Genomic DNA, 12,935 nt, shown 5'->3' with positions numbered 1-12,935 from the left:
GAGAGACCCACAGGAAGTGTGTAACGACACCTCCCACGACGCGCGCCGAGCTCGCCGCTATCGCTGCCCCGGGGGTGGTGCCCCGACCTTCCTACTCCACACGCGCCCGCGGTCTCGGTCTCCGCACCCCGACTAGTGTGCAATCCGTATCCCTGATCTGTTCCGAGGCCGGCAGCACCCCCTCTTGCCTCACGCCTCTCCTTACAACTCCACCTAAACGCTGGGAGCAGACCTCATTACGAGACGGTGCTCCGTGAGTGGCAGGTGTGTGGCACCTGTTTTAACGCACTAGTCATCTTTTACATCCTGACGTGTAAGAACACCTCTGACCAACAGACGTACAACCCACAGTCACCGATGCTCCGTGGAATTTCCTAATCCAACTGCAATACACGCATCCTTCCCATGGAATGGGGCCGCTTAAAAACACCTAAAACGCACTAAGACCGGGGTACAATAACACCACGGAGAGCGCTCCGCTCATGCTAACGCGTTACCAGGCACCCTCCACCCTTAGTTTACCCAGCAAACACTTTCAGGGCATTTACTGTATGCCCAGGGTTTACATTAAGTGCTTAGCGAGCATTAATCCTTAGAACTCTATGAAGTAGGTGTTAGCAATTGCCATACAGGTGGGGCACATAAAAATTAAGAAATCTGCCCAAGATGACATGGTAGCTGGAGGAACCGAGATTCATACCAGACAGTCTGACTGCAGATTACATGCTCCGAACTCTGGTTATTTACAGCATTGAGCATCTAAAAAATAATAATGTTAACATTTAGAGCCTATCTGATTAGCCATAGGTGGGGCTCACATCTTGGCCTCATCCCAACTATGACAGAGAAACAAACCTCAGTCACTCTACCCTTGAGGTAGGTCGGGGAGAGAAGAATATGATTGAGGCAGAGAAAGAGACTACTGAGCAAAGGAGAAAGAATTCTTAACACCTGACTCTATCAACATTCCTCCTGGTCTAGGCTGAATTAAAAAAAAATCTATGCAAACATTTTTGACAAAATGATGTCTGTTTAAAAAACACACCAGTTATTTACTACGTATTTCATATATGTAATCCTGTGGAGAAATTAGAACCAAAAGAATTTAAAGCAGGAACTTGAAGAGACATTTGCACACCCATGTTCACTGCAGCAGCATTCTCAATAGCCAAGAAGTGGAAGCAGCCCAAATGTCCATGCATGGATGGATGGATAAACAAAATGTGGTATGTATATACAATAGAAAATGATTCGGCCTTAATAAAAGAAATGAAGTCACCTGCTAAAATGTAAATGAATCTTGAAGCTTTTCCACTAAGATCATGATCAAAGATGTACCCTCTCATTACTCCTTTTCAATATCATACTAGAAGTTCTAGCCAATGCACTAACACAAGAAAAGGAAATAAAAATTATAAAGATTGGGAAGGAAAAAATAAAAGTGTGTTCATAGAGGACATAATTGTCTCTGTAGAAAATTTGAAACAATTGACAAAAAAAAAAAAAAACACAACCCACCTGGAACTAATAAGTGATTGTAGCAAAGTGGTAGGGTACAAGGTTAATATACAAAAGTCAATCACTTTCCTATATGCCAGCAATGAACAAGTGAAATTGGAAATTTAGGACACATTACCATTTACATTATCAGCCAAAAAATGAAATTCTTAAATACAAATCTAACATGTACATGTTCTAGACAAGGAAACCTATGAAGTTCAAATGAAAGATCAAAGAACAAGTTAATTAATGAAGAGAGATTTCACGTTACTGGATATGAAGACTCAATACTGTCAAGACATCTATTTGTCCCAAACTGTTACACAGATTCAGTACAATGCCAATAAAAATCCAAGCAAGTTATTTTGTGCGGATCAACAAAATGATTCTAAAGTTTATATGAAGAGGCAAAAAAAAAATAAAATAGCTAACTCAGTATTGAAAGAAAAGAGCAAAGTTGGAGGACTGACACTGCCTGACTTCAAGACTTACCTATAAAGCTATACTAACCAAGTAATGTGATATCGGTCAAAATAATCAATAGATCAATGGGACAGAAGAGAAAGCCCAGAAGTAGACTGATATAGTCAACTGATCTTTGAAAAAGGAGCAAAAATATAGTTTTTTCAACAAATAATACTGGAACAACTAAGTAGTCACATTAAAAAGAAGAAGAAGAATCTAAGCAAAGACTTTACTCCTTTCACAAGAATTAATTTACTCAAAATGGATTACAGATCTAAATGTAAAATGAAAAACTATAAAACACCTACAAAATAAGATAAGAGCTAGATGACCTTGGGTATGGCAATGACTTTTTAGATACAAAACAAGGCATGATTCATGAAAGAAATGATTGATAAGCTGAACATCATTACAGTGAAAAACTTCTGCTCTGCAAAAGACAATGTCAAAAGAATGAGAAAACAAGTCATGGACTAGGAGAAAAATATTTGCAAAAGATATATGTATAAAAAAAGATACATGTATATCTGACAACTGTTTTACAAAATATACAAAGAATTCTTAAAACAACAAAAACAAAATCAACCTAATTATTTAAAATGGGCCAAATACCTGAACAGATACTTCACCAAAGAATATAGAAAGGCAAGTCATTATATGAAAAGATGTTCAACGTTTTATGTCATTAAGAAATTACAAATTAACAAGATACCACTACACACCTGTTTAGGGTGGCCAAAACCCACAACACTGACAATGCCAAATGCTGACAAGGATGTGGAGCAACAGGAACACTCACTCATTCATTGGTGGTGGGAATGCAAAATGTACATTGGAAGACAGTTTGGCAATTTCTTACAAAACTGAACATGCTATTACTATACAGTGCATATATTTTCCTTTACACAATTTGCCACATTCAAAGTCCTTTTTCTGTTACTTCTTTAAAAATTTATTGTTCTTTTGTTAAGATGATATGTAAGCTCAAGTTCTAATTATCCCTTTGACTAACTCATGTCTGAATGTATCTGTGTATGCAGTTCACATTAATAAGTCCAACTTTTTTTCTCTTGTTTATCTTTCGTTAGTCTAAGAACTTAAGATAGGTAAAGGGGAAAAACTTTTTTTTCCTTTCTACTTAAGGGGATTACATGGTATTATGTAAGAGGATTTGTTGAAATACAGGATTACTAGCAACCAACTATCTTCAAAATAATGTCTAATAATAAAGAATGGTATGAGGGAAATTTCCCTCCATACAGTTATTATTATATATCTGGGAAGCTAATGGGCGGAGGAAGTTCAGGAAGTAAACAAGTAAAACTCACAAAAACAGTGTAAATAAGTGAAACTCACAAGAACTGTGTAACTATGGTAACCACTACCTTGTTTACCTCTCACTATAAAATAAAGGCTCAGCTTGCCTTGGGATCTCTCTCTCTCTGTTGCCTCAGCCAGGCACAGGGAAGATCCACGGAGACTAAGGAAAGCTAGAGAGTTTTGAACGCTGTCTCCGTGTAAAACATTCTTCGCCGGCTCCGTCCACACCTTTGGGAACCCCTGGACCGTTGGGGCTGGCCCCCAGCAACCAGGAATTGAACCGGTGACCTTTTGGTTCATGGGATGACGCAGGATTGATTCCTAATAATGAGCACAAAGGGGCTACAGATGACCTCATCCAACTCCCTCAGTTACTAAGGTGAAAACTAGGGTCCTGTGGAAAGAACTTTTTCCCCCAAATTCATGTGTTTTATCGACCAGAATCCAGATATTTTGCCTCACAGTATTTTTTACTTTTATAAAACAATATTTTCTACTTTTTATTTCTCAAAGCTTTGAGACCATTTGGAGAATGCAGAGAAAGGGGAGAAGTCTTAAGAAAACGTCAGTAGAAAAGGAGCCAGATGGCAACATCTCACATGACCAGGCTCCTCCTGTGGCTAGAAGTGCCTGGGAGATGTCAATGGTGTTGTAAGGCTACTACTCAAAGTCAATCCATCTGGGCTCCAGGGACGGGGAGGGGGAGCCTTCAAGTTCTATTCAAGGCCAATGACTGGGAAGTTTTTGTTGGATAGGGCTTGTTAATTTTGGCCTTGGGCCAGTCCTCTCCCATTTCTGATCCTGTTTCCCCATTTAAAAATACACATTAAACCCCTTAACGTTATGATTCTATATGAAATGTCAGAATTAGCTAAGTTGCTTAATAGCACAATAATATTAGAGAGCTGAATGTGAGAAAGTAAAAGTATTACACTCAGCAAGTATTTTTAACTGATTAAAATGAAAGGTAAGGGCTTTTTTAAAGTTTAGCTTTAAAAAAAAAAGACAAACCAACCACTGTATTAGTTTGCTAGAGCTGCCGGGATAAAATACCATAGGCTGGGTGGCTAAACCAACAAAAATTTCTTACAGTTCTGGAGAAGTCTAAGATTAAGGTGTCAGTAGATTTGGTTTCTTCTGAGGCCTCTCTCCTTGACTTGCAGATGACCACCTTGTCACTGTGTTCTCACATGGTCTTTCCTCTCTGTGTGCATCCCTGGTCTCTCTTTTGTGCCCAAATTTCCCTTCTTATAAGGACATCAGTCAGATTGGTTTAGGCCCATTCTAAAAGTCTCATTTTTATTTAATCACCTTTTAAAGGCATTATCTCCAAAACAGTCACATTCTGAGATACTAGAAGTTAGTACTTCAACACAAAAATTTTGGGGGCAGACATTTAAGCCTGTAACAACCATCTATTCTAATGTTCTCATTTCAAAACATTATTAGCAAGTACATATTTCTGGGGAGAAATTATTTTATTTTAGCTCACTTTTACATAATTTAAAATAGAATATATATTAGTTGAATTACATTAATATTTTCCTATAGATGACTTATACCTGGAAAGTTAGTTAACAAAATGAAAAACTCCATTTTTGTTTCATTAGTCTTCAAAATAGTTATTAGCTTATTATGTGATTCCTGTGAAAATGTATTATAGACTACCTTCCTTAAAGTAAGCATATAAAGATCTAAAATATCATTACGATTTTCATTGGTATACAACCCCCAATTAAAAATTTTAGAAGTGACAGGCCATATTTTCCATGGGAAAAAGCTTTGAAAAGAGCTAATGTTACTTTACTGCTTGACCTTGATTGGTTGCTCATAATACTTTTCCTAGAAGAAGATGGTAAATGGTTTATAGCTCAGAGGGCAAAACTCACAAAATATAAAAAAAGAATGTCTTAGAATTTACTTAATGAAGCTTATGTTTTTGCTAACTGTTTTAATTATAATTTCAAGTCTTATAGATACAGAAATTATATTTCTTCCAGGACAGACACGCATATCCTTATAATACAATAGGGAAGAAAACAAACATTAGATTTTAACTGTTGAGCCCGTTTACTTTTCTGAGTTTGGACATGGACATATTTTTTTCTTTTCCTTCACAGCTTGGCCTGCATCTGACTCATTAGCTTCTCCAATTTGATTGCTAGCGCCATGTTTCCTTTAATCTTCAATTTTCCTGACATGAATGCCAATGTTGGTTTCAGTTTCCCTAAAACAAGAAATTGAGAGAGGAAAAAGCATCAGTTAGTACCCTTAGGATATACTGCTTCAAGAACATGCATTATGAAAAGAATATTCTGGAGTTCTGTAAGTCTGTGAAACAGAACTATTACAGCATTTTTAAAATCAGTATCCTGGGAATCCCAATTCATAGAGTTAGATGTTAACAATATCTTATAAGATAATATAAAAACAACAATCAGTAAAAGATTATAGCAAAAAGCTGAAGATGCAACATTTATAAACTTGTTACAGTACTCCCAAGGATACATGGCCCTCAAATGAATTGAGGCAAACAAATATTATCTATTTTATGTTCTAATCTATTATAGTTCATTAAACTCTTAACATTTTAAGTTTAGATTTTTTTTTAAAAAAATCTAAATACATATACAGTAGGTCCTCAGGTTACATCGGAGATCCGTTCTTACGGACCCAACGTAAAATGATTTTCGCCGTAAGTCGGAACCCACCTACATAGGCACTTATGTCACTCACATGGAGCACACACACAGCAGTAATGAAGTGAAACAGTAAAAAAAAAAAATTAAAAGATAACAATTCCTGACCTTTACTTGTGGTAAATAAATAATAAAAAACATAAAGGACTGCCCAGCCGGGTGTAGCTCAGCAGTTGAGCGTCGACCCAGGAACCAAGAGGTCACCGGTTCGATTCCTGGTCAGGGCATATGCCCAGGTTGTGGGCTCGATCCTCAGTTGGAGGCCTGCAGGAGGTAGCCGATCAGTGATTCTCTCTCATCATTGATGTTTCTATCGCTCTCTCCCTCTCCCTTCCTCTCTGAAATCGATAAAAAATATATAAAAAAAACATAAAGGACATAAGTACATACGTCAAGACGATGGAACTTTTTTTAAATAAGTAAATGGGAGATGGCAACGTAACGACGAAAAGACGTACGTCGAGTCCGACATAACCTGAGGACTGCCTGTACTAGAAATATTCTTTTTTAAAAAATATATTTTATTGATTTTTTTACAGAGAGGAAGGGAGAGAGATAGAGAGCCAGAAACATTGATGAGAGAGTAACATCGATCAGCTGCCTCCTGCACACCCACCACCGGGGATGTGCCCACAACCAAGGTACATGCCCGTGACCGGAATCGAACTTGGGATCCTTCAGTCTGCAGGACAATGCTCTATCCACCGAGCCAAACTGGTTAGGGCACTATTCTTAAGAAAAGATCATTAAAAGTATAGGTATGGCCACAAAAGTGTATGTTAGCATGATTTTAACTACAGAAGTGCCAGGATATAAAGTGTGAGCTTAAAAACATAATTATAGCCAATAACAACATATAATAAATAGAAGCTCACCAAGGGAGGAAACTTTGTTTTTATTTGGGACTCTCATTGCAGTGCTAGTATAGAGTCTGACACAGAGGAATTCATGAGGAAACTGAGGCTCAGAGAGGATTTGGACTTTCTGTACGTCACACTGCTTGTATATGATGATGCTGCATTTCAAAGTCCTATGTGACTTACTCTCATTTATAGTTTCTGGGCTATATTATGCCAAATTATATATAGGTCATATCTCTAGAGGGCACAATATGTATCTGGTGCATAAGTAAACGTTCACTGGGCCATGTACAGGCTGTTTGTAGAAAAATGTGTGGGTTAATATTGTATACCTACTGAGTTACTAGATACCTTTAAATTATTCTGAATCGGCGTTGTAGCAAAGCATTTATAGATTGGTTATAGATAGAAAGGATCAAATCTAATTCTTTCATTTTAATGAATAAACTGAGCTGAGCACTAGTCCAAGGAAATGTGATGCTAAAATACCTGCATTCACAAATAATAGATTAAGGGATAATTTTTAATTTACATGGAAGATACTAGAAGATCTTTATTCTTTGAAGGATCAGAACAACCCCTCCAAGAATTTACAAACACTAATATTCAGATACCCTTCAGCCACAAAACTGGCTCCCTACTTTTGTCACTCTACAGTGGGACCCACCAGTCCATAAGCCCACCAGTCTACTCATGCATATAGAGGTTCCAATCAGCTCTAGAGAGCTTTGCCCATAAAGATGAATGGACATCAAAAGGAGACAAAAAACAAAATACCCCCAGAACAAAAAACAGATAACAGCAATTTGGAGGAAATAGAGAATGTAGCACAGAAGAAAACTGAAACAAAGTAAATGAATAACAAGTAAATTCTGTAATTCATATCCTCATTGATAAGAGAAGATATAACACCAGTACAGCAAGAACAGGATTCTGGAGGAGAAAGGGGGAAGAGGAGAAGCATAGGGAAGAGGGAGAAAAAAAGAACAGGATGAAAAGGGGTAGGGGAGGGAGAGGAAGGAGAAGAATGGGGAGAAGCTAAAGAAGAAGGGGAATGAAACTGGGTAGAGTGAAGAGCAAGAAGGGGGAAGTAAGAGAAGAAAGAAAGAGAAAACAAGAGTGAGCTCTTGGAAATTAAAAATTTGATAGGCAACATTAAAATACAGCCCTGCTGATGTGACTCCATTCGTTGGGCATTATCCTGTGCATTGAAAGTTGCATTCCATTCTAGGTCTGGGGAGGGGGGTTTGTGAGCTCAAACCCTGGTAGGGGGCCATACAGGAGGCAGCCAATTGATGTTTTGCCCTCTCTCTCTCTCTCTCTCGCTCTAAAAATCAATAAAAAATATAATAGAAAGGAGACACTTGCACATCTCTGGTCACAGAACTTACAGACACTAATGTTTGTCTTTCTATTGTAACAGTCTCGAGACTCACTATTGGAAAAGCCTCTCTCTGGCCCTTACCCCAATAATCTTTTCAAATAAAGTCTCTCCTTACTATTAAAAAAAAAGTAATAGGAGAAAAAAACTAAAGAAAAAAATACAACTCAAAAACAAAGAATAAGGCCCTGGCTGGTTTGGCTCAGTGGATAGAGTGTCGGCCTGCGGACCAAAGATCCCAGGTTCGATTCCGGTCAATGGCACTTACCTTGGTTGCAAGATCCTCCCAGGCCTGGGCTCTGGTTGGGGCTCCTGCAGAGGCAACCGATTGATGTGTTTCTCTCACATCGATGTTTCTCCCTGTCTTTCCCTCTCTCTTTCACTCTCCCTAAAAATCAGTGGAAAAATATCCTTGGGTGAGGATTAGCAAAACAAAACAAAACAAAATAAATTAATAAGGTGAGCCAATCTCTTAAAAATAAGATGACTAAACCAGAGAGCTAATGTTTTCTCCAAAATGTGAGAACTAAGAAAACTAAGAGAACTATCAAAGAAATAATGTAAGATACATTCCCAAGAGGCCCATCAAATACCCAGGAAAATGAAAGAAAAAAAGACCACACCACCTTATATCATTGTGAAATTTCAGAACACTACAGAGAAAGATCATTTTGATTCTAAAGCTTTCAGAAAGGGAGGAGTAGAAACAAAAGATTAAAAAGAAGAATAGTATCAAATTCTCAATGGTAATCTAAGCAGATGAAGCAATGCTTTCAAAATTCTGAAAGTTAATTTTGACCCAGAAATCTCTACCCAGCCAAATAATGAATTGATAGAATACAAGTAGTTTTAGACACTTATTAAAATGACCTCTTCTGTATCCTTTCTCATGAAGCTACTGGAGAATCTCTGACACCAAAATGAGGATGCAAACCAAGAGAGAAGACATGGGATACAGAAATAGGAGATTCAATGCAGGAGAGAGTTAAAGAAACTCCTAGCTAGAATCACAGCTGTGTAGCAGGCTATTATAATGAGTTACCTGTTCAGAATTTAACAAGAAGACAAAGGATTCCAGGGAAAAAAGTAGACTGACAGGTAATTTGACACTTTTGGCAAAGTAGAAATTGTATCAAGAGGTTGTGAGAAAAGTATAGGAGAATTTTGCTTAGTTTCTTTATCAGTATTTTAATGGGGAAGAAATAGGGCAATTATTTATGACCAGGAAAAATAAAAGTTCCTTCTTAGGGGAAACATAATATACTATTTGACTCAGCAGCAAACTATGCCAGAATAATCATTATTTAAACACAGAGTATTAATTTAAGCAAAAGTTATAAAATAATTAAATTGGGAGAATAAGAGGGAGGTGAAGCAGAATCAAGGTGCTATAAAAGAATTTAAATCTTACCTATCACTCTTTAGTGAATCTAAAGAAAATAGTATAAATACTATAAATATAACATTGAGAAATATGAAAACATTGAAAAATGTAGTTAAATATAGAAAGGAATACCAAAAAGACCTGAAGACAAATTACCTCTCAAGAGTGGAAGGGGGAAAGGTCCAAAACACTTTTTATATATATATACACCTTTTAAAATTGAGGTGTTATTTGCATGACATACAATAAGCCATTTTATTTATTTTTTATAAAATTAACCATTTTAAAGTGACCAATTCAGTATCATTTAAGTATAGCTACAATGTTGTGTAACCACCACCTCTATCTAGTCCCCAAGCACTTTATTACTCCAAAAGGAAACCCTGTACCTTTTATGCATTAGCAGCTCCCCCTCCCTTTAAGCCCTGGCAACCACCAATCAGCTTTCTATGAATTTACATATTCTAATTTTTTCATGTAAATGGATTTATACAATATGTGATCTTTTGTGTCTGGCTTCTTTCACTTAACATGTTTTTAAGGTTCACCCAAATTGTACTATGAAATAGTACTTCATTCATTTTTATGGCTGAATAGTTCATCTCTATATATAAAAGCCTAAGTGACCGAATGATCAGTCGACTGGTCGCTATGACACACACTGGCCACTAGGGGGCAGATGCTCAATGCAGGAGCTGCCCCCTGGTGGTCAGTGCAGTCCCACAGTGGGAGCACCGCTCAGCTGACCAACGGGTGCCAGATGCCAGGCTCACGGCTGGCGAGCACAGCTGCAGTGGCGCAAGCCTCTCCCACCTCCGCAGCAGTGCTACTGAGCAGTGGCAGCAGAGGTGGCAGCAGGCGCAGCGGGGCCCGGGTGAGCTGGAGTGGCATGGCGCCCAGCTCAGGCTCCGGCTCCTCCCTGGCCACTTTGCGCACTGGCCAGGCTGGGGATTGGGCCGAAGCTGGCAGTCCGACAATCCCCAAGGGTCCTGGATTGTGAGAGGGCCCAGGCAAGGCTGGGGGACCCCACCAGTGCACAAATCTGTGTACCGGGCCTCTAGTTTTATACAACAATTTATTTATATATTATAATTCATTTATCCATTCATCTGTTGGTGGGCACTTGAGTTATTTTCACCTTTTGGCTATTGCGCAGTGCTGCTATGAACATATGTATATGTGTATTTGTTTGAGTATCTGTTTTCATTTCTTCTGAGTATATATCTAGAAGGGGAAATGTTGGATCCTATGGTAATTTTATGTTTAACCATACCCATATATATATATGGGTTTAATTAAATCCATATATCTATGGTCAACTGCTCTTTAACAAGGTTGCCAAGACCATTCAACGGAGAAAGAATAACCTATTAAACAAATGGTACTGGGACAAATGAATAGCCACATGCAAACAAAGGAAGGTAGAATCCTACCTTACACCATATACAAAATTAACTCAAAATTGGTCAAAGGCCTAATTATAAGAGCTAAAATTAAATATTCATAGGGGGAAACATAAGGGTAAATTATCAAAACTTGAATTTGATAAAGGATTCTTAGATCTGATAGCAGAAGCACAAGTATCAAAAGATAAAAAAACAGAAAAAGTGGTCTTCATCAAAATGAAAAACTTGTGTGTTTCAAAATATACCATCAAAAAAGTGAAAAAGAGCCCTAGCCTGTTTGGCTCAGTGTATAGAGCATCCTGGATTAGAATTGGAAGGCAAGACCTACAGAATGCACTATGATCTTTAATTCATGAAGATTAAAACGGAAGAATTAATAATAATTTATTAAATGGAAGAATCTTTAGACTGTTGTAATGTTAATGCTGCTTCTAATAAATACAGAAATAAATGACTTACCATTTGGAGTAGTGTTCTAAGAGTAGAAAAAAATTTAAAAATTACCCTAAAAATGTTTCTGGCACATGGGCAGAACAGGAAACTATGCAAAAGGTTCTCTTGGTTAGGGATGCCACAGAAAGCAGGATCCCTGGCCCACGGGAGAGGGTGGCTATTTTCTTCAATAATAGCTGGCAAGATTGAGGCATGACTTTACTTTCAATAAATGAGCTGCAGCTGAGTCCTGCATCTCTGGTGACTCAGGTTTTATTGGAAATGATATCTTAGTCCAACTAGTAGAAACAAAGCCCATCTAGGAGTCCCTTTGACCTCACTCCCTGTCCCCAACATTATCTTATTACCAGTCATACAAGAAGGAAATTCTGACATCTACTCCCCATTTGTTGCTTCAAGTAGAAGGGGCAGTAGACTAACAGTAGTTACTTCCCAAGATGTGCTCTTTTTTGTTTTTAAATTACAGTTGACATTCAATATTATTTTATATTAGTTTCAGATATACAGTATAGTAGTTAGACATTTATATAATTTATGAAGTGGTCCCCTCAATAAATCTACTACCCATTTGGAACCATACAAAGTTATTACAATATTATTATCTTCCCTATGTTGTGTTTTACACCCCCATGACTATTTTGTAACTATGTAATTTGTATTTCTTAATCCCTCCACCTTTTTCACTCTGCCCTCTAACCCCCCACCCCAATCTGGCAACCATCAGTTTTTTTCTCTGTATCTATGCGTCGGTTTCTGTTTTGTTTGTTCATTTATTTTGTTCTTTAGATCCCACATATAAGTGAAATAATACAGTATTTGTCTTTCTCTGACTTATTTCACTTAGCATAATACTCTAGTTCCATCTATCTTGTTGCAAATGGTAAGATTTCATTCTTTCTGACCCAGTAATATTCCAATATACATATACATATACATATACATATACATATACGTGTGTGTGTGTGTATATATATATATATACATATATTCTTTCTCTACTTGTCCGGTGATGGACACTCAGGTTGCTTTCATATCTTGACTACTGTAAATAATGCTGCAATGACATACGAGTGCATATATCTTTTCGAATGTGTGTTTTAGATTTCTTCTGATAAATACCCAGAAATAAAATTGCTGGGTCATAGGTAGTTCTATTTTTAATTTTTTTAGGAACCTCTATACTGTTTTCCATAGCGGCTGCACCAATCTGCTATCCCACTAACAATGTACTTGTTTGTTGATTTATTGATAAATTTATTGATAAATTGAGGAAATTGAAAACTCACCTGAAGGACCTAAATAGACACCTTTCAAAAGAGGACATTCAGAAAGCCAAGAGACATATGAAATCATGCTCAAAGTCACTAATCATCCGAGAGATGCAAATCAAAACAACAATGAGGTACCATCTCACACCTGTCAGACTGGCTATCATCAACAAATCAACAAACGACAAGTGCTGGAGAG

General features: G+C 37.5%; 1 protein-coding gene across 1 annotated transcript in view; it reads right to left on the bottom strand.

The window, feature by feature from the left end:
• Positions 1-4,880: 4,880 nt before the first annotated feature.
• HSDL2 (hydroxysteroid dehydrogenase like 2) overlaps positions 4,881-12,935 on the bottom strand; it is a 45,769-nt gene continuing 37,714 nt past the window's right edge. The window contains exon 11 of the mRNA XM_006771190.2: positions 4,881-5,512. Coding sequence (XP_006771253.1) covers positions 5,400-5,512 — 113 coding nt within the window. The 3' untranslated portion in view covers positions 4,881-5,399. The remainder of the gene's footprint in view (positions 5,513-12,935) is intronic.

This window comes from Myotis davidii, unplaced genomic scaffold (assembly GCF_000327345.1).
Source record: "Myotis davidii unplaced genomic scaffold, ASM32734v1 scaffold64, whole genome shotgun sequence".
NCBI lineage: Eukaryota > Metazoa > Chordata > Mammalia > Chiroptera > Vespertilionidae > Myotis > Myotis davidii.
The sequence above is the reverse complement of the archived record's forward strand: the minus strand, read 5'-3'. Positions and strand labels throughout refer to the sequence as shown.